Here is a 26219-nt window from a genome sequence, read left to right on the forward strand (position 1 = left end):
CTTTTGCCGCCATCCTTGGGTAATATGTAAAAATGTATCGAGTTACGATCGGAGATAAGCTGATGGGCAAATACATATATAATATTTATACGCAAACTTGTTCAAACAAGCGCAGCAGGAAAACAGCAGACAAATGTGCAAAATAACAATAAAAGAAAATCACACACACACACACACACAGGGGGAAATTTGTAACGATTTTCTAATGTCGAAGGCAAACAACCCTCTGATCTTCGATTCGCATTCGGCATTCAGCTCAGAATCAGTTTCAGATTCAGATTCCGATTCTGATGGCCTGATTATGTTGTTTCTTTCGAGGATATCTGTTGAAAATCGCTACAACAAACAGAGCGAAAGAGACGGGGCATGCACCATTAGAGAGAGAGAGAGAGAGAGTGAGGGGCAGTAAATTGTAACAAAATGCGGATTACTAGTCCCAATCGATGATGATTCCCGCCCCTTTGCCGTGTTCGCATTAATGAGAATATTGTTAAATTAGTAGGCTTTGAAATGTGATATATGTATGCCCAACCACACTGAGCGAGATGGCAGTATGCGCGTGGAAGCGAGAGGGCTATAGTGGTCAGGACCCTCTGCTTGACTTTGCTCAAAAATCGAGCAGCTGTGTCAACCGATCAAAAGGGGTTCAAAGCTGCACTGCAAGAAAAAAGCCATTGTTTTTGTATTTAACAGGTTCGCGTTATTGTCTTACTTGTATGAATTATCCCAATTCTGATAGTCTCAGTTTATGTTATCACATTTATTTTAGAAATAATATTTTTTCGAGTGCTGCAAGTGCCATATTGGCATTTGTGACTCTGTAAATGTCATAAAAATATATGAAAACTTCGATTGCTGTTACTTTTTATAGCTTCTTTGTGCAAAGGAAAGGCGGCTTAGCATACTAGCATAATAAAGAGGCCAGAAAGCTGCTGTAATAGGCTTAAGATAAACATGACACTTGACTTTTGAGCTTCCCAACGCTTCGGGGGCGAAATCCCGTGTGTAGTGCCCAAATTGCCAGTTGACACTCAATTTGACACATGAGCCCGCAAAACGCTCGCTACTCTCTACTACAGGCATACAGCCCTCGACCTCAAGTGCGCTCCATGGTTACTAACTTGGCTAATGATGTGCTCCTTTTGGCCCCTTAGGGCGATATGCTAACGTTACACGGCTCGCAGGGGGAAAGGAAATCTGGCCAGGCAGACATATGTATGAATGGCTGGGCATTCGTCATTATGGCAATTCAAAGGCGCCCAAGCAGCTCAACTCAACGGCGGTTACATTTACATGGTTACACTTACAGCTAAGGTTACAATCACAATTACCATCGGTGACCTCAATGGGGGGTGGGTGGTGACCTCAGCGCCCCAAGGAGCAGGCTCAACTGTTTGTGGCAAAACTTTTAGTTGAAGATTAGTTTGGGAATCGCAAGGAACAAGGATGTGTGTAATTAGTGTGGGTTGTCTCAGGCAGTTTGTGAACTTGAAGGTAGCTAATAAACTTGAAGCAAAAATTAATTAAGTAACTATAAAGGATATGAGTATGTTGATTCCTTAATGCTATTGATTTATCGAGGAAATTAGGCATTGGTGATTTATGCTGAGCTCTAATTGTTGCTATATCTCTTTTTTCAAAATATTTTCTCAACCGAAATCCGTCCATAAACCCTTTATGGCCAGCATTTTTAAGCCCTTCTTTCGACTGTCAACGGGCAAAACCACGCTCCACATTACTTATGCCTGAAGATCGAAGACCAAACGGCACCTCATCAACACATCAGCATTATCATTATGATTCGGTTCAGGGCAATATAAATTGGGCAGTATGCACATGGAGCCCTAATACTAATAATAACAATAAAAATCTCCCAACCTTTTGGGACATAAAAAGGAGTTTGGTCAAACGACAACAAAAGTGAGGCACTGACTCCGACTGAAAGAGTCGGGTTTGTATGGTTCCATCTGTTAGGGGGAAGGCACAAAAATATTTATGATTATGAGAAATACACGGCAGGCTTATTATAAAATACAGCAACTTTTCCGAAATCAAAAGAAAAATCAAGCCAATGCCGCGCCGCTGCCTGGGACACGTTTATTTAAAATGCGACTGACTGTGTGATGATGATGATGATGATGTCGATGACTATTTGGGGCCTGGCTTTGGGGCTATAACTCCACGGGTATGGGGATCTCTTAAGTAGCCTCGGCAGCGGAGTTCGATCGGGCCATATCGACAGGTAGCCCAAATATTTATAGTGTTCCATAATTGAGATACACATTAATGAGTTGCCGCGCTGGAGTTGAGGTTGACTCAGAATGGTAGTAGCTGCCATTATTTCATATTGAATAGAGTGCAGGTTCAAGAGAAGATGGAAAACACTTTTGTATACCCTAAAAATGTTTATATAGGTATATTGAAATAATTAAAGAACTACTTTTTGTTAGTTTCTTTAAAATCTAAACTTTCTTAAAGCTCAAAAACCTTAATTGAAATTAAAACCGGGCAGCTGCTTTAAGTAGAAACTGTGTAGATACAATATTTCATGTAATGTTTTATTATATAATCATTCGAATACTCATTAAAATTTGTTAAAGAGAACTTACAAGTTCGTTGTTATTATTATTTCTGTATTATTTTCTTATCGTTTCCCGCTTGTCGCTGCCAGTTGTTGTCGCTGTAAATTTAAATAATAATTTCCGATATTTTACAGGCTTTTTCCCCGCGCTTGTTGTATCTTTTTGGCTGCTTTTCTCACTTGGCCCAAACGTGGGATGCAATCAGTCGGTCGGCTGCCTTTTGTCGGCATTGATCAGCTTTGATTGCTATGCAACTTATTAGTTGTTGTTATTTGTTTGACTAGACGCAGTCACATATATGTATATACATATATATACATGTATGCATATGTATATATTTAAGGAGCTGGGGCATTGAAAAGCAGTTGGAAGCCGCTGCTGTCCGTGGTGATAATGGGACAAATGTCGGTGGAGAAATAACCCGGCTTAATCCCCCAGCCACCGCCGATCTTCCAACTCCAGTGTGTAATCATTTGTGCCCTTTTCTTTGGCCGTTGTCAACATATCTGGCTTATGTGAGTCAGAATTATGTGACGATCGCTGCGGCGGCGAAAGGCAAAAGGTTTTTCGAGGCTTCGAGTTCCAGAACTGCGGCATCTGCATCTCTTTTTTAGCCACATGTTGTTGCAGCTTTAATAAAGACATCAGCCGCGCATAATTATGGACTTGTACTGCACTGAAAGAAGTGATATTTTGTAATATTTTCAGAGCACACAGATAACTGATGCCAATTCATGAGAGAATATCACCATGGATTGTACTGTTCAATATTATTGGTTAACTTAAAGGTGATTTTCAAGTAACATGCTTTTTTCTCACTGTAGTTGCAGACTCCTTTTTCTTTTCCCTCACAAATGCCATTCGTTCTGCTTCGTTTTTCAACTCGGAGCTGTCTTGCCGCCCGTAAGTCGTAGATTGGCATTCTTGTCATGGCCAACAACGCGGCAATCTCCTCTCGGCCATATCTTAATTCTATTTTCCCGGCTGGGCAATGCGCCCCCCTCTGCTCTTTCTCCGCCACCTGATGCAAATGAGCTCAATTAAATTGATATCAAAATGTTTTCCATTTATTTTTGTTTAGTTTTTATTTGGTTTAGTTCTGTTTTTGGCTACTGCGTGACTGTCTGGGCGTGAGTTGCAGTTAGTGAAAAGCTTTTAAAAACGTATTAAAGCAACCTCGCTGTTTGCTGTTACAGTTAGGGAAAATAAAGAATTTGGATAAGCGCTAAAGAGATTCTTTTTTTTCTAGCTGGGGTATTTTGGTGGGTTTTATGGGCCCAGATGATTTTCTAAGGAATCGCCATCTCCAGCTGAGAGGGGGATTAGTGCACTGAAATCGAAGCCAAAGAATTTGGTTCTTTTGCTAATTATTTTAGAAGATAAATTTCAAATGAAGAATTTTTTACCCATTAAATATTTAATATACCGCCAACATTTTGTTTTCTGTGCATACATAATAATCCTTTCGGATACGTTGACAATCCCCAAAACGACAAAGCTGCCACAAATGGCAACCCAATCAAGCTCTAATCCCACATCTAATGGCAACGTAAACAGCAACACCTTCTCAGATAAAGATCGCCTGATCGAGGGTGTACATATATAGATATATATACTTATACTTATAAATGCCAGGGAGGGAGGCGGAGGGGGGCAGGGACACAATTTGTGCAACGATGTTGAAACCTATTCAAATTAACAAATGTGCTTTAATCTCCGACAACAAATTTGAATTGTATTTTGGTGGAATTTCGTTGGCCGTCAGTTTGATCACCCGCTGCTAGGGGACAGGTAGTGTGTGTGTACTGTACAGTGAGGCACTGGGCACCGGTCACCGGTCACCGGGTACAGGGATCCCTCCTGTGAGTGCGACTGCCACTGCTGTTGTTTTTGCTGGCATTGTTGGAACAGGTCGATCGATCTATGACAGATGAGATCATGTTGACTTGCCACAAAAGGCGCACAGTCAGTCGCAGTTGGGCCTTAAAATGCTCTGGCTCTCCGAGTCCTGTTGCTTTCGATGATGTATCGTTTTCGGTACCGGCTGCCACAGTACTCAAGCTCCAAGCCATGATCGTTGCTGCACTGAGAAAAAACTAAATGTCTACCCCAAACAAACCAGTCAATCATTTGAAGTTGTATATCGAAAGGTGCATTTATGCAAAATGTTCAGTAAGATGGTGCACTATTGCGTGAAATGAATTGAATTAGTCAGTATGTATACTGTAATTTCTCACTGTGCACTTGTGGACCCCGGTTCGTTTGTTGGCATTACCATTACCATCACCATTACCATTTGGCTTCACGCTACGCCGTCGTCATCTCGTGGGCAAATTCATATGCGAAGTGACATTTATGCCATGCTCTACACATTCCAGGCGATATGATTTGACTGCCTTCATGCGAAAACCTTTTCGTGGCTCTTTTTCTGGGTTTCCTCGTTTCCCCGTTTTTTTTTCGTTTTTTTTTTTGTGAGAGTTAAGTTGAGTGGACTCCCTTACTGATGAGGATGATCGCCACTCCTCCCGCCCCTTTTCCATACACACCTAAGCCTCTTCATTTCAGCCTGACAATGGACGTTTATTATTGGCGATTTGTGTTTTATTTGTTGATAGTTTAGTTTTTGGCCTACGAATTGTTTGGCATAATCCTACTGTGTTTATGCGCGACAAATGTGCACTGAAAGAAAAAAAAAAATTAAAATGCAATGATGTCTATATGATGATTTCTTTATATAGAAATACATATATTGTAAAGTAAATAAATATTTTTTTAATGGTTTTTAAGGTTCTACGTTTTATAAAGTAATGTTGTTTCGGAATATACAGCAATTTTCTTTTATTTTTTGCTAGGTGTACATGTAATTTGCATGTGTGCAAAGGCTCTGCACGAGATTATCACACACACACACACACACTGGCAAATAAATGCAAGGATACTGGCGGAAATACAGATGTACAAATTGGTTGCAAAGTGTGGGCATTTCTTGTGCCATTTAGTAGGACAAGCCCTCTCATTGTTGCTTCCGCAGTAGCTGCAATTTCTACAACAGGACTCAGCACCCAGGACCAACAGGACGTCTCCAGCTGACAGAGTGTCCTTTTAAGATATTTACGGATTTTGTGATCCTACCCTTGTACCCTTGTTTCCAACTGCATTTGACTCTGCTCGACGATGGCTGCAATTGTGGGCCAGTTTGGCTTGTCCTCTTGTTTTGGCCAAGTCGTGTTGACAGCCTAGAGGCCTGGTGATCAGATCCTGCAATCAATCATCGGACAGCAGGATTCCACATAACTGGAATGCGTTTGTATGTTTGTATGGTACCCATGGGGAATTTGGCATCCCGCTATTGCTGATACTCCGCCAGGCGGGGGGCTCGTGGCCAAAATGTATAAATGTGTAAATGGAAAATGGATAAAGTCATCTGGTAACCGCATTCGGCGTAATCAATTGTTTAGGCTACCGGCCACTCACTCATCCAATTCCACAGAGATCGGCACGCTTTTCCCAACAAAAGACCCAAGATCCTAACGGTCAGCAGCTGTCGATGACGATGCCCGCAACTCGTGTCATATTCGTTGGAAATGTATCCGAAAGATACAATTTAAAACTTGGCGGGTAAAGAGCATATTGACTTTTGTATATTAGGTATATATGGTAAAGCATCCATTGATTTAGATAAACGCAGGTTTTTTCTACCGAATTTTCCCGCTTCGCAGCGCGTGAGTAATTACAATTCAATGTGGAAAAAAACAACTGACTTCCCCCAGAACTCCCGCTTTTGTAAAAAAATGAAATGAACAACTCATACATATGTGAGACGCGCCAAGCCGCTTTGATCACAACAACAATGCTTGCCACAACAAAACAACTTCTTTGGCTTTGTTGCTGGCCCAAAAGAAAAATATGTTTGTGGAGAGAAGAAACCCCAAGAAAGAAAGAAAGAAATCCATCTTCATGGCTGCTTTGACGCTGATCACAGATACAAAACGAGCACCAATACCACTGCATTGAATATACATATCTCGCGTATCCACAATGGATACCCAGATACCAAAGAGTTCCGTGGAGAATCATTGCGTATTGACGCTACTACTTGAATCTGAATCACGATTTGTAAACAAATACAACCAACCAAGATCGGGAAAAACAAGGCAAGTGCGCGTAATGGTAATGGTATGCAGTACAGTGGTTCAAAAACTGTAAATTGCCATACAATGTATCTGCAACTGTTTAGTGCTTCTCAAAGGCTTAGAATTAAAGATAATAAAATGGGGTCTGAAACATAAGAACATTTTTTTGACAACTAAATCAACATAAATGACAACATAAAATCAAAAATTGAGTATCTTATAATCTAATAAAAGTGTATTTATATATCAAATGCCAGCTCAAACTAAAATGCATAGAAATTGGGTATCAAGCTACTTCAGATACATTTCTTTCGATTCGAAACCCACTGTAACCATGGCTATATGGCTCCCAAGTGCTCTGGCCCAAACAATTCAATAATACAATAACAACAATCATAATAATAACACAAAAAACACACGGCAACACTCGCATTACAACAACCAAAAGGCGCAACAACCCGCACCCTCTCCCCCTCCACCTTCTGCACCCCCGCAAGTGGCACACCATCCCCCCACTCCCCCCTCCCCCAGCACCACCACCCATCTTACTTATAAACAACATACATCATAACGCGCCGACCAAATTTCGAAGTCCACTGACGACTGACGAACGACCTTATTCCACTCACAATCAGTCAAAATTGAAAATTTATTGAATAACCGGCGAGGAGAAGAAAAAAAAAAGAGGGAAAAAAGTTTAAATCTCACGAGTCCGTGTGTTTGTGGCTGTGTTAAGATCAACAAAGGATTTCTTACCAAAATAGCTCGTGTCAAAAGACTTTGATCCATTAATCAATATGCCGCTGCCTCAGAGACGCAGCCACCGAAGGTTTTATTTTCTCTTTTCTTTTTTTTTGCCTGGAACTCGCATCTTGTGCTGTTTGTTGTAAGGTGCACTCTAAAAAATAAATACAAAATGTTTATACATAACTTGGAGTATTGAGCTGCACTTTACTAGTTAGCTGTGTAGTTATTTTTTCGAGTGAGCGTTGCGATGATGATGATGGTGGGACGTACCCCGGCTCCCAGGTTCTCCATAATATCGAAGATCTCCATCTCCATCGCGGCGATCGGAGATTCCAGCACCAGTACAAAAGAGGCAACCACAGCTGGACTGCGTTTTGTGCCCAGTCAAGATCATGATGAGGCTGTTATTTTGGGCTCCGCGGTGGACGATGATGTGGCACAGTGTAAAGGCGGTCCACCCCAGCGCCCCCCTGTTCGTTTTTCATTTTTTTGTTTTTTTTTTTTGTTTTTATTGTCTTCCGTAATGCCCCGACGAGCATGTGACATGTGTAAGTGATAGCGTTAATGCCGCTTTTAAGTAGTAATTATGTCTTCAATTGGGCATTGAACACACGTAGCCCATTGGGCCCACTGAGCTTTGTTGTGCTCCCAACAAAACGAAAGAGTTGGTCATCCACAGTGGATGGGAGAGGGTTTTGGGTTAGCGCGTGTTTCCCAAGTGGGGGGTATGACCAAGTAATAATGGTAAGCGTTAAATGTTAAGCGTTTGTGATTTGGGCCACGCGGTAATGGTAAGCCAACGATTTCCACATAATAGCAGGGGTTTTTCATTTCGACTGAAGAATTCGCGTTTTGTGAGCTTGAAAAGATGTGATCCTCGCCACTTTACTTGTCCGAAAAACTTTTCCTATGTAAATCCAATTCCACGTAGAATTCCTCGTCTGAAGAATTCGCGTTTTCTGGTTGAGCAGCGCTCTAACAATCAATTTTTGAGCTCCAGAAGACGTAATGCTCGCCACGTGGTTAGCCCAATGCTCTTAACTTATCCCAAAAACTTTTCCTATGCAAATCCAATTCCACGTAGAGACATTCTATACCGGCGCTTAGTGTAGCTCCACCAATTTCCGAGCCCGGTCGCTTTTGTCAAAACATCTCCGGCTTCAGTCGGTCGTGTGAAGCAGTAATTGCCCCCTAATCTCCAGTTGCAGAACCTGAAGTTCCACTCGCCGTTGGCAATTTAGGCTGGCGGCATTGTTTTTAGCTTTTTGCGAGGAGCAGGAGTAAATTAAAGGTCTTCTCGCTTTTATTGTTGTCATAATTATTGTTTAGTGGCGCATCCTTGTTGTCCTGCAGCCGGATGGGTATTCCAAAAGCCCCTTTTCCCCCATTCCCCGCCAAAGTTGCCCACAAAGCAAATGTACAAATGTAGTACATAAATCGCGCGCACAAACGAATGGCTGGGGATTAAGGAGCAAAGATATCGAATTACACACCTGACGACGGACCAGAAATCTGAAAACGAACAAAATCAAAAAAAAAAAAACATAAAGCAAAAAAAAAAACTTTCAAAAAAGCGAAAAATGAGGGGGGAGCCAGACAAAAGCTAAGCCATCGTATTTTATGTGAACTTTCTTCGAGAGTTCCACCGAGTTCCTCCGAGTTCCTCCGAGTTCCTTCGATTGCCCGATTCCGATTCCGATTCTGGAACTGGCTGCAGTGCATCCTCGTTCCCTGCAGCCTTCACTGCCTCCACTGCATACTTTATGGGCATTAAAAACTCAAGTGGCAGCAATTTTTCGTTGCCGACTTCAAATGGAAGCCGCAAAAATCAGGCTCGCTCTGGGACTCTTCTCCTTAGACTTGCCACTCCACCCCCCACCCCCTTTGGCTCCTTGGCATCCATAATCCCCCCCACCCTACGTCCTCCTACTGCCAATTTAATGTGTCGGCGTGTTTATCGGCTAATGAAGTTGACAACACGCGGATTAGCGCATTTAGTTGGCCAACTGTTGGCAACTGCCAGGCAAACTGTTCGCCAGCAGAGTGCTGGCTGGCATAAAGAGGAAGCAAAGAAAGAGGACCCCGTCTGGGGAGTACACTAAAAACAATTGCAAGTCACTTGTTCAGTTTTAAATAAATAGTCCTACTTGAGTGTATGTTCCATTGTCCTTATTTCATAGAGGAAATCAAGTACAAAGTATCATCATTTTTAAGTCTTATTCTTAGTTAATTATAAATTGATTAACTTCCGTTTCTTGCTGTGTAAAATTTGCTGTTTCGGCATTAGCAGCAGGCAGCACAGCTTAATAACGATAACGATGAATATTATTTTTATGCACAAATTGCAAATTTTCCCAGTTTTCCCAGTTAGCGGTAGATTCAGGATTCTGATCATCCAAGTTCCATTCGCCCAAACTGCTGGTAATTTGTTGCTATTGGCCAGGTTGTGACATTGCGAGTTATACGATGTGATAAGAAAATGAATATTTCTACCATCTACAGTTCAATTAGGCATTCGCCAGTCCGGCCTTATCGGCCACTTCAATTTGGCCAAGTTTAGAACTCGCTTTCGCATCACCATCAACTTCTGCTTGTGACTATTTATAGTCAACTTATTATGTTTTCGATAAGTTTTGGATGTGGAGAGTGATCTGTGGTGTGTTGAGTTCTCTGACATAGATTTTAAAAGTGGTCAAAAGTGGTCCTAACTTTTAGGAGAGCTTTCTTGAAAAGTGCATTAATAAAAACGGTAGTGAAGTCATGAAAACTATAAAATGCTTGTGAGTTAAAAGCGAAATAGTTAAAATAAAATCACAAAAGTAGCTTTTGTAACAAATAAAAATACAAATTAGCAAATACCAAAAGCTGCCTTTAATGCAAATAGTATTTTCAAGCGAACTGCAAACTTTGTCAATTTGGCTGTAAATATTTATGATAATTATAGACATTCGCTGGCAGGAAAATAAAATCATTTCATGGCATTTAAATGCTAGCTATGCGATCGGAACTGTAAAACCAACGGAAATCGAATCGAAACTTGTGTACAAACATGCGACAATGAAAGCCAACTTTGTGGAAAACAAATCGAATATGGATGGCCTATAATTACAGCTTTTCCTGTCCCTCTTCCGGTTTTGCCCCCAACCCCAAGGATGAGTGTCCATGCGTTAAAGAAGCTACCCCACTTTATAATTCATGGTTTCCCAACCTCAAATTAAACACAAATTGCGCGGGAACCGAACAAACGGCTGTTAAAAACATGGGGTTGAGTCCTCAAGTCCTTTTTGGGGATGTGCGGGCGTGCAGGACTATGTAATTTGAGTGAAGTTTTCAAAATTGTTAAGTGCCCAATTGTGCGTGTGAATGTGTGTGTAATAGAGCGTCACCAAGTCGCGAAGGACGAGCCTGCAGCGGCACCTGTTCCAGTTCGCATTGTCCTGGACAAAAGGATGGGTGTCCTGGTATCAGGTGCTTTGGCTTATTGAATAATTTGTGCAACGAACCGTTTAAATCACAGCCAGGACAATTTGGCGTCGTCCTTACGTCATATAAACATTTTTATGTAACATTAGCTGCTTGGATTATAAGTAAATTATTCAAAGCGTGTTTAATATGTTAAACAACTGAATATTCTATCTGCCCGCATTGAGTGGCAAATTAATTCTGTTCTATAACTCAACACACAATGCTGTCAAAATATTGAAGTTTTTTTTTTTGGTTCCCCTTTGCTAAATTATCAGCGTCAAACGAGAAGAAACCCGAGTAAGAAAAAAAAATAAAAAGAAATCCGCAGAAGACAGCGAAATGTCAGAGAAGCGTCGGCAAAAATTCGCATCTTCCTCAACGGGGGCTTTTGATTTTTTTTGCAGAAGCCAAAGGTTGTCGCTGATGGCCAGACTGCCAAATGCCATATAGACAATAAATTTTCCACTTTATTTTCGCCGCTGAGCGGGCTTTATGGCATTTTTATTACGAATGGGTGAAAACAAAATAAGCAGTAAAATTAATCGTCGACTTAGCTGGCGATTAACAGAAATATCAAAGACGGCATCCATTTTGCCTGCCCACCAGTTGAAAACTGAAGTCGGATTGGCAGTGGAAACTTTTCAGACCACGAGAAATGATTTTCAAAGTAGGATAATGACTTGAAATGCTTGAAATGGGCAAAATTAAGCAGCTCCAATTAGTTCAAGCCCCAAAGTGGTTCGATAAAGAGAGTTCAATAAAAATGGGCTAGCAACTATGCTAATTGGGAAGTTAAATATAAATATAATAAATTCTAAAATACGAAATAAAAACATAAAATAATAAGTATCTACCTAATAATAATACACAAAGAGAGTGTGAAGGAGGATTTACAATGGCGAACTTTAATTGAAATTATGATCATTTACAAATCTTTTCAAAGCAAATCAGCTGGTATTAAACTCCATTATACTAGGGCTACTCCCCACTTTTCTCGGCTTTCCCCCCTGGAAAAGTGATCTGGGAAACCCTTTTGCAGGATCATTTTTGCAGGATTAGATGCCGAAACCATATGTGCCATACGCTATTGAGTAATGAAACGTCTCGATTTCTTCGATTTCATCTCCGCACACACACCTTTTCTTGGCTGGGTGTGTGTGTAAATTGAGCTCTAATCACGGCGTGCCGATCGCAAATCCTTTTCAAGCCATCTCATGTTTACCAAAAGGTGCCGAAAGCAAACATCTAGTTAAAGGATTAGGGTCTCCAAAGCACACACATGTCTCGCCGTTCCCTCAATGGGCCCAAATTAGTTGGATAGAAATCCTGCAGATCCTCTATTCTCGCATTGTGTGCATTGTGCAGCAGCAAATTAATTGCATTTACTTTGGGAACCCGATACTTTTTCGCTGACGAGTGGGGGCGATGTTGTAATCCTAAACTTGAGCAGCCGGCACCGCCCTGATTAAATAATTAATAATATTTTATAAACAAGCGGCGTACTTATCGCACAACAAGAATCTGCGGGTAAATGTTAGTAAACTACGGTGAGAAACTAAAAACACAAATTGGCAAATACATATATCATTTATAGGAATCAAAACTGTATAGTTTTTCGCACATCATACTTTTGCTTAAATAGGGAATCCATCCTAATCTCCTGATTTGCACAAAATATTGCTTTTCTTTCCGTGTAAGCCACTGGGTTAGGGCTCTTTGGAAATGGCCCACACAAGTGCATTTGGGCCATATCTTCGATCTGATCGGACCAACGAAAGTGCCACTGTATCGGGTCCTGCAAACGAAGACCGACCAATGACAAAACACAGGCCCAAACAACAAACACGTTAATGTCCCGAGATGTAGATAAGTTCATCAGCGGCGCAGTGCAGACATTCTTGTATCCCATTGTGTGTGTACACTGATCGAAAAAGTTCATATGCTAACCACAGAAATTGTATAAAAATATATGACTCTAGATAAAAGTTATGCTCTTTTTTATTTAAGCCCAATCTTATGTAATGGATAAACGAATATTTGCAGTTATTAAGTTCGAGAGTAATATACAATATTCTGCTCATTTTCTTGTTACCCTTTCTTCGCAGTGCAGTTTCAGTTTCTTTCGCTTGTTTTCTGACCACTGGGTGTTGACGTCTTGTAGGCGGTAACGATGATGGTGATGAAGTCGCCTCGAGGGCCGTTTAAAGGCCGCCACAACTTATCGACGAATTCGGATTCGGACCCGGGATTCGTATCTTGTGAATGCGGGTCTCTGTGTGTTCCTTCACCATTTGCCGCAGGATCTGCGATAAATCACTTTGTACTGCTGCGCAGCCATCAAAATCAATAAAGGCCGCTCGTTCCACCGGCAAAAGGAGGTGTATAAACTGAAACGTTGATGGCTTCATCATTGGCCAACTGCGGCATTTGATCACAGCATTCGTTCCGCTCATGTAGGTCTTCTTTCTTGTTCGATTCAATTTTAATTTTTTTTGTAATTTAGGTAGAGGAGCCGCCCGACCAGATGCCTGATTTATGTCAAACTGTTTGATGACCAGTTTATCTCCTGAGGCTGCACATGAACTTCTTAAAGGAATTTTATTGCCTATTAATTAATCACTCCCAATTATTCGGGCTTAGGCAGCTTTATTTATGTTGTGGTAAACTTTTGTTTAATTAACTCATGGATTTATATTATGTCATTACTTGATAACGTATACCACCACTACTGCTTAAAGTTATCAATGGAATTGAAAACTGTTAAAACGTCTTTTAAAACGATTTATTTTTGAGCGACACTTTTAGATTACATAGTTATTTAAAAAAATTTAAAAGTCTACTTATATTGTAGACGACTGATTAAAATCATTCTTATATATGGAATTTCGGGATATCAAAACTTGTATATAAAAAAAGGTTTTTAACAATGTCTTAGGAAACAAGTGGAAGAAATAGAATAGAAATAAATTGCCCGCCAAGAAATCAGCGATAATTGGAACAGCGCTGCCACATATATAAAATAACAATATCGATATATACAAGCCGTGACGTGCGAGCTGTCACAATAAAAATATTTTTCCCAAATATCGATTAGTATCGAGACACTAGCTCTCACACATTTCCCATCCCTGCTTGAAACACAAACAAAAATCCCGAGTGGGACATATGTAAATGTATATGGATTACTTTTCAAATCGAGTCCTCGTGTCGATAGCTGTCTTATGATTCTCGGTTTGTTTGTGTAATTAAACTAAATTCGTTGTGCGTATGTAAAAAAAAATATTAAGGTGAGTCTGCACACCCACACAAGCGCGCAAAGCCACTCTCACATACACCCACGCACACAAGTGCAGCAAAAGCCGGCTGTAGGAAACAACAACAAGAACGATAACGATTGTGCATTCTTCGCGCCAATTGAAATTTTTGAATGTTGCAGTGCGTATTCATTGAAGGCGAAAGTCTTGTTTATTTTTGTCTGCTCCTCTTTTTTTGGCACGCATCTCGTTGCTATTGATCGATTGGCAATCGATGAACGAAGTGTGCCCCCCATTCTGTATTTTTCTCGATCTTTTTTGTTTTTATTGGTTTTCTATTTTCCTTGGATGATCTTGGCTGTGCCATGGGTTTTCGAAAATAGCCATCCATTGACACGCCGCCGCGCACACAAACACCGCCCCAAGTGGTGAAGTAATAACCTGAAACACCGTCAATTAAAAAATAGAAAAAATCAGCCACCTTGAACCCATTCGAAAACCCAATTTCGAAATTCGACCAGCACGCGACTGAAATAGTTCTCCCAATTTTTGGGGAATCCGGAGCAGGTGCAGTCTTGCAGGTGTTCACAAATTTGCATCTAAATAAAAATTATAACATTATCTTTAATTTCTTTACTAAAAAAAACAGTGCTTTAAGTCAAACCAATTTATAAAAATGTAATAAATAATATAAGAAAAACAATATTTAAAAAATACAAACTGAGAAATGACCAAATAATAATCACTTGCAGTTATCAAAATCACCTGTAAACTCAATATGGCTCAGATGACCGAGAAGAGGACAACGTCGGCCCGATCGGGAACTGCCGCCAAGGAGAACCACAGCCTGACGGGACGGCAGAACCACCAGAATCACCACAATCAGGGACACCAGCGCAGTGGCAAGGGCATCGAGATACTCGACTTCCACGAGTCCTGGCTGGAGGAGGTGGAGCTGTACAAGGACAAGATGGTCATGTGCAAGAAATTGGCCCACCACAATCACGTGCCCGCCTCGGCGCACCACCTGCAACCGCACCTGGCCGCACCGAATCGAAATCAGGGCCGGCTCATCCAGGCCAGCACTCCACAGCAACGCAGATCAGCCGGTGGAGGATCCGCTGCTGGAGCCACAGCATCCGATTCCGTCTCGGCACGCCACTCGCCGCCTGGCCAAAAGCAAAGATCACCGCCGTCGCCGCGCAAACGGCTGTCGCCCGAGAAGGTGGCGCAGCTGGGAGGAGGAGGTGTCTCCAAGGCAGCCGCGCAGCGCATCATCATCCGGGGATCCCCGGCCAACAGCTCCCCGCCCAAGGTAGCCCCCGCGGCCACAAATGTTCCCGTCGTGGCCAACAGTGTGCTCCAATCGGAGCCGTACAAGAAAGTCCAGGTGAGCGTGTTGCCTATGATATTTGTTTGTATCCATGTAACCATCGGTGGGAATCACTTTCTGTGTCTTTGTTTATTTATTTATTTAGGGCTTAGAATTATTTTTCGATGCTTAATAATGAAAGATTGTGTGCTATCATAAATTCTAACTTATTAATACAAGTACTAATATTTCATGAAAATATCTGAGTACCCCTCAGATTTATCAATCACATTTCACTATGATATCCTTCCGTTTATGAAACCCCGCTAACCTGCATGTCTTAATTTCCTTTGTCCCATCCGCCTGTGCATTCCATGTTACGTGTTACCGCCTCCGCTCCACTAACCAATCAGATGCTATTGAAGCGCGCAAGGGAGGAGGCCTTTGCCAAGCACACGGCGGGCAACTCAGCCGGGAACGGCAACGGCAACGGCTCCAAGCGCTCCAGCCTCAGTCCGCCCATCCAGGCGAAGGTGCCACCGTCGAACATGTCCTGCCCAAGCACACAAACCCTCAAGCCGTCGCCGCCCAGCAAGATCGTGGTGAACTCGTTCCACGGCAGCAGCATGCTGAACACGCAGCAGCAGGAGGAGAAGAGCAGACTTCTAACCCAAAACGGGCTGACCAAGTCGGCGGCCACAGCTTTGGAGACGAGTCTCTACGCCTCGCTGTACGCCAATGCGCCCCAGAACAGCCAGCCGCAGTTCCACAGCCCGCGGATTTCAGGCGGAGATCACGTCACATCGTATGTGGGTGTCTCGCTCAACAAGGGAGCCGGTCACGATAACGACCGGAGGCACGAGGACGATCCGTGCGCGGGTAACAATCAACATAGTTGATGTATTCAAAGGGAATCCTCTAATCTTGATTACATTTTCAGCCATCGACGACATCAACTACTACGACGATTCGGACTCGGAGGAGGAGTATGTGGGCACGCCTTTCTTTCTGGAGGAGGACAACACGGAGACGCGCCAAAGCAAGCACACTCGCCTGCTGCCGCAGAAGACGCCATCAAAGGAGTCCGTGCGCACCACAGACTCGGAGGCGTCTGTTTATTTCCGTCCAGAGGCCATCCTATCGCCCAGTCTCTTCCCGCACGTTCCGCCGTACCTGAACTTTACGTCCCACGCGGACAAGGGTCCTGCAATGCCGGCAGCATTGCATCGAGTCCTCAAATGGAAACTCAGCCCCGTCATGCCGAAGATTGTCAAGCGAGTGGTGCTCAATTCGGGCTTCCGCATCATCAAGAGTGCGTCTACGAATGATTACTGTGAAACTAATAACTCCATCTAATTGTTTTAACTTTGTTGCAGACACCACCGACTGGATGGCCGTGTGGGAGAAGCACATGAAGAGTCCCGGCTTCAGGACCATTCGATCGCACCAGAAGTACAATCACATACCCGGCTCGTTCCGAATCGGTAGAAAAGACACCATGTGGCGCAGCATCTACAACAATATGAAGAAATTCGGCAAAAAGGAGTTTGGATTTATGCAAAAGTGAGCATTGCGCAAATACAACTTTGCATTTCTATAATCTTTTCGCATTTTCCTGTAACAGATCCTACATCATGCCAGACGACCTGGAAAGTCTGCGCCAGGTGTGGCCCAAAAACGCCTCAAAACTGACAAAGTGGATTGTAAAGCCGCCGGCGAGTGCCCGTGGAACGGGCATACGCATTGTGAACAAATGGAGTCAATTTCCCAAAGATCGTCCCCTGGTGGTCCAGAAGTGAGTCTACAAAACTTCTTCATCAAAAATCTTCCCTAACAAACTTGTCCCCTTTCAGATACATTGAACGTCCGCTGCTGATCAACGACAATAAGTTCGATATGCGTCTGTATGTGGTACTGACCTCGATTAACCCACTCCGCATCTATATGTACAAGGATGGACTGGCGCGTTTCGCGTCCGTCAAGTACAGCTCGGAGCTGAGCAATCTGGACGAGCGCTGCATGCACCTGACCAACTACAGCATCAACAAGTTCTCGCAGAACTATGCGAAGAACGAGGACTTCAATGCCTGCCAGGGCCACAAGTGGACACTGCAATCGCTGTGGTCCTGCCTGGAGAATCGTGGCGTTAACACTAAGCGCCTGTGGGCCACTCTTCGAAATCTGGTCATCAAGGGCATCGTGAGCGGGGAATCGGGCTTGAATCGCATGTACCGCCAGAATGTGAACTTTCGCTATAATTGCTTTGAGCTGTTTGGCTTTGATGTGCTCCTGGATGAGAATCTAGTGCCTTGGCTGCTGGAGATCAATATATCGCCGTCGTTGCACTCGGAACTGCCACTGGATCTGCACGTGAAGGGTCCGCTCATTCAGGCCGTGCTGAATACGGCTCTCTATCAGGTGCCGCCTAAGCTGAACGAACGTCAGCAGGCGGAAATCCTGGAGGAGCTCAATCTGACCGGTCCGTTGTGCCATGACAAACGCATCTTCACCACCTGCCTGACTGCAGAGGAGGTGCGCAAACACAACCAGTACACTAACCGCAGCATCGAATTCCGGGAGGAGTATGTCGATACCATACTGGATAATCTGCTGCCGGATGATGTGCGTTGCCTGATCGTTGCCGAGGACGAGCTGGCCAGGTGTCAGCCACTGGAACGGATATTCCCCACCTCCGGCACTCATGTATACCTGCGCTATGTCGAGAATGCCCGTTACTATAATCGCCTGCTGGACGCCTGGGAGACGAAGTACGCGAAGAATCGGGAAATGGGCATTGCCTTACTGTCGCGGTATTGCCGGGACAAATACCATTTACAGGTGTCGGACGCCGCCATGGAAAAGGTGAACGATCAATTCAATTCAATTGAATTTCCCCCTCCGTACCGCTTCTGTAGTCCATTTTCAAGTCATATTTCTTATCTAGGAACCAAATGTTGCACTTACCGAGATCGATATGCTGCACGTGCGAAAGGATGAGGTCTTGGACGGTGCCACCACGCTGGCCATGCTCAAACCCGTCAACCAGGAGGGCTGCGAGATGGTGCCGAGTCCGGATGCCTGCATCGAGATTAAGTCCTGAAACCACCGCCGACGCATTATTCGCACAAATTCACCATTACTTCTTCCATTTCCGTTTCCGTTCCCGGCTCTCAGCTGCGCCGGCATCCCGTTCAAATTTGCTTCGGAATTGTCTCCACTCAATAAATTTTCTTAACTTCGATCGTCTTTATGCTCACAATGTCCTGGTTGGTGGAAGCGGCTAGGTTAAATTTGGATCACATGTTATTTCAGTAAACAAAAAACACCACGGAGTGTGGTAAAAACATATTATCCGTGAAAAAATATAATCTATTTAAATATATTGCGTTTTTTAAATTTTCTTTAAATTCTTCAAACGGGAGAGATATTTTTCAATTAAATAGTTCTTATTGGAAATGAAACTTAAATTTTTGAAATTGGCGGGCTTTCGCAGGTGCGATCACAGTGTAATCGATAACTAGTGGCGCAGTCTTGAGTATTCAAGCTGCCGATAACCGCTTCACGCCTCCAATTATCGATAAGTGTAGTATAATAACAATAAACAACAAAATTCACTGCATTGCGCGGCGCTAAAATAAAAACTAAATTTGCAAACCATGGCGTGGACTGAATTATAAGACCGGATTGTAACCAAAGGACTGCAATCGGGACAGCTGAGCTGCACAATTCGGAAATCGCCAATCTAATACAGCGAGCAAAAAAAAGTGGCCCATTGATTTTTCACTAAGCATCTGCTGCTTAAAGAAAATTGGGAGCAGCGTTGGAATTTTGGTCTGCCAATCAGCAAAATGAGTGGTAAGAGGCCAGTGCTTCGAAAGACTAAGCATTAACTATAGCTAACTATGCACACGATATGATTGGGGGGTAATCTGTGTGCTGGCTGCATAGGAATTTGCAGTCTGCTTTTGGGGAGTTGGGGTTAATGTTGAGTGTACTCGGCGGGGGCTTCGAGGTCCTGAAAAGGCTGAAAAGGACGCACCTGCGCCCTGACCTCCTCTCCATCTTCTTGAAAAGTCCAGCCCCCCGATGAAGTCATCAGTTTTGTAACATGTACACATATACAGTAAAGCTTGCAGTATGTGTTTCCTAGCGCGTGTTTTTATATAATTATAATTTATAATTTATTCTTCTGATTCTGATAGTATATTTAAATGGGTTTACCTTTAGTTAACGTTCTTAAATGCATTAGTAATACATTGAGCTTTGGTATCCCAAACAGGCGACGAAAGTGGCGAGGAGAAGCACATCCTGAACTTGTCCAAGCAGAAGCTGAAGAAGGTGCCCAAACAGGACGATGCGCACAGCATCCGGCAGCTCATCCTGGATGAGAACGAGCTGCAGAAGATCGACAACATAGACTCGTACCTTAAAATTGAAACGGTGATATGCGAAATGCTGTTTAATAGAAGAAGTTCATAATTGACTGAAATTCCAACTTATCAGCTCTCCTTGGCTAGGAATCAATTGCTGCGAATGTATGGCGTCTGCCGGCTGCACTGCCTCCGTGAACTGAACCTGTCCTTCAACGGCATACTCTCTATCGAGGGTCTGAAGGAGTGCATCCACTTACGCGTACTGAATGTGGAGGGGAATAACATCAAGACCATCGAGCATTTGAACACGAATGTTAATCTGGAGTGCCTAAATCTGGCAGAGAATAGCATTGGCAGCATTTCGGATATGTCCTATTTGCGCAATCTCAAGGAGCTATATTTGCACGGAAATCGCTTGACGCATCTGAGGCAGTGCGACAAGTGTTTGCCCACCTCCTTGGAAACCCTTACTTTGGCCAAGAATAGCATTAACGATCTCAACGAGATCTGTACGCTGTCTCATCTGAGCAACTTGCTGAGTATTTCCATTGCGGATAATCCCTGTGTGACCATGACCAACAGTTTGGAGTGAGTTAGCTTAATTAACCTTAAAGGCAATCTCAAACGCCTGACTTAACATTTTTTTCAGTGGCTTTGACTACCGACCTTTTGTTTTGAACTGGTGCATGAGCCTCAAGTACATCGATGGCTTTGTGGTCGATCCTATTGAGAGTCTTAAGGCGGAATGGCTGTATAGCCAGGGACGTGGTCGCCAATTCCGTGTGGGCGAGCAGTCTGGCTTGGCAAAATACCTGAGTTCTGTGTGCCCGCTGGTGGGCAAGGCGCTGGAAAATGAAAACGATAGGAAGCTCCGCTTGATTCTCAGCAAGGCGCAACACCATCAGCGGCAGCTGCAGGAAGAGATCATGGATAACGCAAATAGTTCTGCTAGCACCTCGCCCTCATCCCATCGCAAAAAGCCCACGAGTCGCATTCAGTCGCCGAGATGTAACTTATTAACCTTTTATTTACCCCTTTTATATATAACCAATGTTTTTTTATCTTTGATTTGAAGTCTCCCGCTTGAGTGGCCGCCAGGGATCACCGGAGTCCATGGTCAATAGCTATCACGGGAACAGCAGTAATAATAGCATTGTTAGCGACAATGGATCTTCGAATCATTCGCTGCAAATGAGCATTTCGCTGATTGAGAACATTAAGAACGATGGCGAAGGCTTTACGTTAGCCGGCAGCGGTATGTCCAGCAGCGTGACAACCAAGACATACAATTCCACGGAGTCCACGCCACGAAATATAACACCCAATCCCTACAATGGTAAGAAACCATGAAAGATAGGGGAAATGATACCAAAAGTAACAATCAATTTACAGATCAAACGTTCATCAGTCAAACTCCATCTGGGGGTCCATTGGCGGCTGCCTCGAAAATGGTCCCAGTGCCAGAGACTCTGATGAGTCCGGATGTCTGTCCCGCCGCTGTGGCCCAAAGAGTTACGGTTAGCGCTCTAAACCCTCAGCTGCACAAGACCAAGGTCAACAAAAATAAAGGTAGCCAGTAGTTGTTACTCTAGAATTTTAGAACGACACAGGTTACTTATACATATTTATGTTTATTTACCCATTTACTCTAAAGACAACAAACTTAACTTGCCGAGAGTGCGAAGTCCACAGCTAAAGAGGAACCAAAGTCCCACGAGCAGTCCACGAAGGATGGCAACCAAAGGCAGCGGAGACAAAATGCAGCTACAGGAGAAACTGCAGCAATCGGGAACATTGGCCGATAGCGGCGGCTTCAGCACTGACGACGACGGCGAGCAGATCAACATCGAGAAACTAAAGGCAATCAGAAAGATGGCCGCTCAAAAGCAGCAGCAGATGCATCAGGAGCAGCTGAAGCAGCAGGTGGACAACAACCTGAACTGCCAGGATCGGTTGATCGAACACGTCACGGAGTCCTCAGCCGTTACCATCCAAAAGATGTGGCGAGGCTATCACACACGCAAGAAGACTAACAAGGACATTGCCGAACGTTTGCAACGACGACGCACGCAGGAGTATATTGAGTAGGTGTTCTCTCTACTAAGGTGTCCCAGATCACCTTTTTCTAATGGTCTGTCTATCTACTTTTTTAGGCAACTCGGCAAAGATATGCTACTTACGAAGGCCCAGCTCGAGAACGAGCGAAAGATTCAGCAGCTGCAAATGCAGGCCATCAATGCGCTGTGGAAAAAGGTGTCCACCATGGAGGTGGATCCCAAGGGAATACCTGCTACTGCGGAACAGGGGGAGGACTCGAATGGCGGAGGGTCTGGCCACCTGAGTCTCGATCAAAATTCAGCCGCCGTGGTAAATGATTTGGCAAAAAGATGCACCATGCTCACCGATCAGGTTCAAATGCTGCAAAGCTCGATTGGAACCATTGTCAACTGCCTCACCATGGTGTGCAATCTGCCACAGGATGCTATTAAGAAACAGGCCGAGATCATTGATTGCAGCTCCACTCAGACGGACCTTATTGCTGTACACACACCTCAAATCGAGGACCTCACCAACTTTCCCTTCACCAAAACAAGGCCCTCAACCTTGGCCCTGGAATCCAAGCATGAAGCTTTGGCTTGCCCCAAAATCGATGAACTGAATGATGTCGACCTGAAGGAGAGCAATGAATCTGCTCATCTCGATAGAGAACCATAAACAAATCGCAGTTAATAAATGAGGAGCATAAACGCTTTAAGGGTCGATCTCAGCGCTTATTTATTCTTTTTGTAGGCTTTTGTGTAGCTTTTGCAACAATTGTAGATCGGTTACGAGAACTTAGAAGTAGCACTAGCATTCACAGACACATTATTTTGTTACATTCCTGAGATGTAGAGATGGTGGAAGACTAAACAATAGTATGAAAAAAATAGTAAATACAATCTTTTTGTAAAGCACAAAAGGTGTTCTTGATTACGGGAATAACTTTTAAGGATTGCGACTCAGTTTGACAAATTTTTAAATATCCTATCTATGTATTTGTACGTCGTTTAGTCCTCTTCGCTGGATGTTTCCTCATCTTCCTCTTCGTCGGAGGAATCACGATTTACAGGACGATTGGTATTGGGCAGGAGATCATCCTCGAAATCGGAATCGTCTTTGCTTTGGCTGGTGCCTTCCTCCGGGACAGGTTTCTTAGTGAATTTATCCGGCCAAATGCCAGCTTTTGTGTACTCCTTTATATGTTCGGGTGTGAGTATTTTGCAAATCTCGGCTTTGACTTTATCGCCCTCTTCAATCGGTTCGACCAGCAGATAGTCGCCTCGTTTTACCCACATGCTTTTACGAAATTTATTGGGCATCGAAACTGAAAGGTTAGAGAGATAAGTGATTCCAGATTAAACTTGCTGTATATAGAATCGAATCATTAGATGGGATTCCCTTGTCTTTCAACTTTGACACAACTATGGTTTGATTTATATTCAATTATAAAACAATTATATACAATATATAAAAACGACAGGCAGCCGACCAAAGCCGATTGACCGCCATCAAGGAAACTGTGGCCATCATTAAGAGGTCAATGAAAATCCTCGAATTTAAATAGAAAACTTTCAACAATGGGATTTTCCTCTACTTGATTCTCCACTCACCCAGGAAGCTCTCCTCCACGGTCTCCACCTCGTGGAGATTGTTTCCCCGGCTGCTGATGACCCGTGCGATTTGCTGTGCTTCCGTGGGCAGGGCGTAGTCGTCCTCCATCATCTCCTTCATGAGGTGCTTGCGACGACTGATACTCGGGTGGGATCGGTGCATTGTGGGGGTTTTAATAAAATATCTGTTTCGAATTGCAATCAAAGAAATTCCTTCAATTGTTGTCTTGTTTTGTGTACAATCAGCTGTTGGGCTAGTGATGTGATACAGCACAGGTCGTGGTACTATCGATCGAAATGTTTAGCGATGAGTCTGCGAGCGATTCCGCATAACACTGAAAAACAGTGCTGCACAATTATTCGCAGAATTAGCAATTGCGCCAAAAATTTGAAACTATAACCGTCGCAATACGATTTGCACTAAAAGAAGACGCTTTAGTAAGAGCACAATACTGAACATAGTTAATAAGACACCTATAAGAGAAGGTTTTTGCGCCTTAGAGCTTCAGTACTATCTTGAATCTATTGTCACTAGCAATCGCAATCGCAGCTCAAAAGTGTGCCAAAAATGTTCAAGTTGGGAGTCGTTTTGTTCTGCGTTCTTATTGTTGGCGATCATATTGGATCTCTGACAGGAAATACCATTCCTCTGGTTACTACAGATCAGATACAAGTTCAGCTGACTGCTCTGCAGGATTCCTTGAAAACTATCTCGGAGGACATCAAGGAGAGACTGGTCCGAATAGAAAGTGGTCAGGCAGCGATCAGGGAAACTGTAAACAGCATTAAGAGCTCACAGGAACCAAAGAATATCCCTATTGAGTCTATCAAAACGGCCGAATTAGAAATGGATGAGATTATAAAACAGTTGTTTACTATATCGACTACATCAGGTAGTGGAAGTGCTAACGAGAAATTTCGGTAGAAATTGCAGAAAAAAAAAATAAAATGAAAAAAAAATTAAAAATTTGGGCGGGTTTTTTGTTTGGGCTGTTGGTAGGCGTCGGAGTGGGCGTGGCAAAAAGTCTTTTTCCCAATCGATAAAAAATTTACAAAACATAAAATAAAAACAAGAGAGAACGCTGTAGTCGAGTTTCTCGACTATCTGATACCCGTTACTCAGCGGGGTGCTACCGCACCAAAAACTGTCAGTGTGGAAATTTCTCCTTTGCACTTCCACTAGCTGAGTAACGGGTATCAGATAGTCTGGGAACTCGACTATAGCGTACTCTCTTGTTTTTTATAAATTTCTATGCTGGGTGCTGGGTGCGTGGTTGCTGGGTGTGGGGTGCGGGCTCCGGGGTCCGGGGTTTGGCGTCCGGGGTGCGGGGTTCGGGGTGCGGGGTCCGTGGTGCGGGTCCGGGGTGCGGGGGTGCGTGTCCGGGGTGCGGGGTCGGGTGGGGGTGCGGGTGGGGGTGCTGGGTCGGGGTGCGGGGTGCGGGGTCCGGGGTGCGGGTCGGGTGCGGGTGCGGGTGCGTGGTGCTGGGTGCGGGGTGCGGGTGCGTGGTGCTGGTGCGGGGTGCGTGGTGCTGGGTGCGGGGTGCGGTGCGTGGTGCTGGGTGCGGGGTGCGGGGTGCAGGTTGCTTGGTCCGTGGTCCGTGGTGCCGGGTCCGTGGTGCGGGGTGCGGGGTGCAGGGTGCAGGGTGCGTGGTGCTGGGTGCTGGGTGCGGGGTGCGGGTGCGGGGTGCGGGGTCTAGGTGCAGGGTCCGGGGTGCGGTGTCCGTGGTGCTGGGTGCGGGGTGCGGGTGCGGGTGCTGGGTGCGGGGTGCGGGTGCGGGGTGCGGGGTGCTGGGTGCGTGGTGCTGGGTGCGGGGTGCGGGGTCAGGGTCCGGGGTCCGAGGTGCGGGGTGCGGGGTCCTAGGTGCGTGGTCCGGGGTGCGGGGTCCGGGGTGCGGGGTCCGTGGTGCGGGGTCCGTGGTGCGGGGTCCGTGGTGCTGGGTGCGGGGTGCAGGGTGCGTGGTGCTGGGTGCGGGGTGCTGGGTGCGGAGTTCATATGATTAAATACATGTTTTTTGACAAAACGATAGAAATTCACAAGACCAATACAAAAATGAAAAAATATCAAAACATTTTTCAAAAGTGTGGGCGTGGCAGTTTGGGGCGGTTTGTGGGCGTTACAGTGGGCGTGGCAACATGAATCGACGAACTTGCGCTGCTTCTATGTCTCTGGAGTCTGTATGCTTAATCTCAACTTTCTAGCTTTTGTAGTTCCTGAGATCTCGACGTTCATACGGACAGACAGACGGACAGACGGACATGGCCAGATCGACTCGGCTATTGATCCTGATCAAGAATATATATACTTTATATGGTCGAAAACGCTTCCTTCTGCCTGTTACATACTTTTCAACGAATCTAGTATACCCTTTTACTCTACGAGTAACGGGTATAAAAACTTTCAACCGTGTGATTCCCTCTACTTAATTCTCCGCTCACTCAGGAAACTCTCCTCCACGGTCTCCACCTTGTGGAGACTGTTTTTGCGGCTAGTGCTATCGATAGGAATGTTTAGCGATAAGTCTACGAGCGATTCCGCGTAACACTGAAAAACAGTGCTGTACAATTATTCGCTGAGTTAGCAATTTCATTTTAAAATAAAGTGCCAAAAGTTTGTAAATTATATCCGTCGCGAAACGATTTGCACTAAATGAAGTGCACTTCCCGCGCTCTAGTAAGAGCGCAACGAGAAAAGCAAGAGCACAA

The 26219-nt window shown here is 44.2% G+C and overlaps 3 protein-coding genes across 3 annotated transcripts; 2 read left to right on the forward strand and 1 right to left on the reverse strand.

Moving 5' to 3' along the window:
* The first annotated feature begins 14060 nt into the window (after nucleotides 1-14060).
* On the forward strand, nucleotides 14061-18734 carry LOC120456193 (tubulin polyglutamylase TTLL4). The gene is made up of 8 exons (XM_039642876.2): nucleotides 14061-14214; nucleotides 14934-15571; nucleotides 15907-16372; nucleotides 16434-16805; nucleotides 16870-17056; nucleotides 17118-17288; nucleotides 17347-18355; nucleotides 18438-18734. Exons 2-8 carry the CDS (start codon nucleotides 14960-14962, stop codon nucleotides 18591-18593), a joined length of 2973 nt encoding a protein of 990 aa, XP_039498810.1. The 5' UTR covers nucleotides 14061-14214; nucleotides 14934-14959; the 3' UTR covers nucleotides 18594-18734.
* A 342-nt stretch (nucleotides 18735-19076) lies between these two features.
* Nucleotides 19077-22626, forward strand: LOC120456617 (centrosomal protein of 97 kDa). The gene is made up of 8 exons (XM_039643543.2): nucleotides 19077-19348; nucleotides 19773-19933; nucleotides 19997-20454; nucleotides 20516-20874; nucleotides 20942-21202; nucleotides 21259-21435; nucleotides 21521-21950; nucleotides 22020-22626. The coding sequence occupies exons 1-8, from the start codon at nucleotides 19342-19344 to the stop codon at nucleotides 22579-22581; spliced, it is 2415 nt and encodes an 804-aa protein (XP_039499477.1). The 5' UTR covers nucleotides 19077-19341; the 3' UTR covers nucleotides 22582-22626.
* Nucleotides 22593-23787, reverse strand: LOC120456627 (probable RNA-binding protein EIF1AD). Its single transcript, XM_039643552.2, has 2 exons — nucleotides 23517-23787; nucleotides 22593-23230 (listed from the first exon to the last, which is right to left on the reverse strand). The coding sequence occupies exons 1-2, from the start codon at nucleotides 23677-23679 to the stop codon at nucleotides 22914-22916; spliced, it is 480 nt and encodes a 159-aa protein (XP_039499486.1). The 5' UTR covers nucleotides 23680-23787; the 3' UTR covers nucleotides 22593-22913.
* Nucleotides 23788-26219: the final 2432 nt, after the last annotated feature.

Source organism: Drosophila santomea, chromosome 2L, assembly GCF_016746245.2.
Source record: "Drosophila santomea strain STO CAGO 1482 chromosome 2L, Prin_Dsan_1.1, whole genome shotgun sequence".
In the NCBI taxonomy this organism is placed as follows: Eukaryota; Metazoa; Arthropoda; class Insecta; order Diptera; family Drosophilidae; genus Drosophila; species Drosophila santomea.

Coding starts and splice junctions, on each gene's coding strand:
- LOC120456193 (XM_039642876.2), top strand. CDS start 14,960: ATGGCTCAGATGACCGAGAAGAGGACAACGTCGGCCCGATCGGGAACT. Junction 15,572..15,906: donor AGCCGTACAAGAAAGTCCAG/GTGAGCGTGTTG, acceptor CTAACCAATCAG/ATGCTATTGAAGCGCGCAAG. Junction 17,289..17,346: donor CGTCCCCTGGTGGTCCAGAA/GTGAGTCTACAA, acceptor GTCCCCTTTCAG/ATACATTGAACGTCCGCTGC.
- LOC120456617 (XM_039643543.2), top strand. Junction 21,203..21,258: donor AACACCCAATCCCTACAATG/GTAAGAAACCAT, acceptor ATCAATTTACAG/ATCAAACGTTCATCAGTCAA. Junction 21,951..22,019: donor CGCACGCAGGAGTATATTGA/GTAGGTGTTCTC, acceptor CTACTTTTTTAG/GCAACTCGGCAAAGATATGC.
- LOC120456627 (XM_039643552.2), bottom strand. CDS start 23,679: ATGCACCGATCCCACCCGAGTATCAGTCGTCGCAAGCACCTCATGAAG. Junction 23,231..23,516: donor CGTGGAGGAGAGCTTCCTGG/GTGAGTGGAGAA, acceptor CTAACCTTTCAG/TTTCGATGCCCAATAAATTT.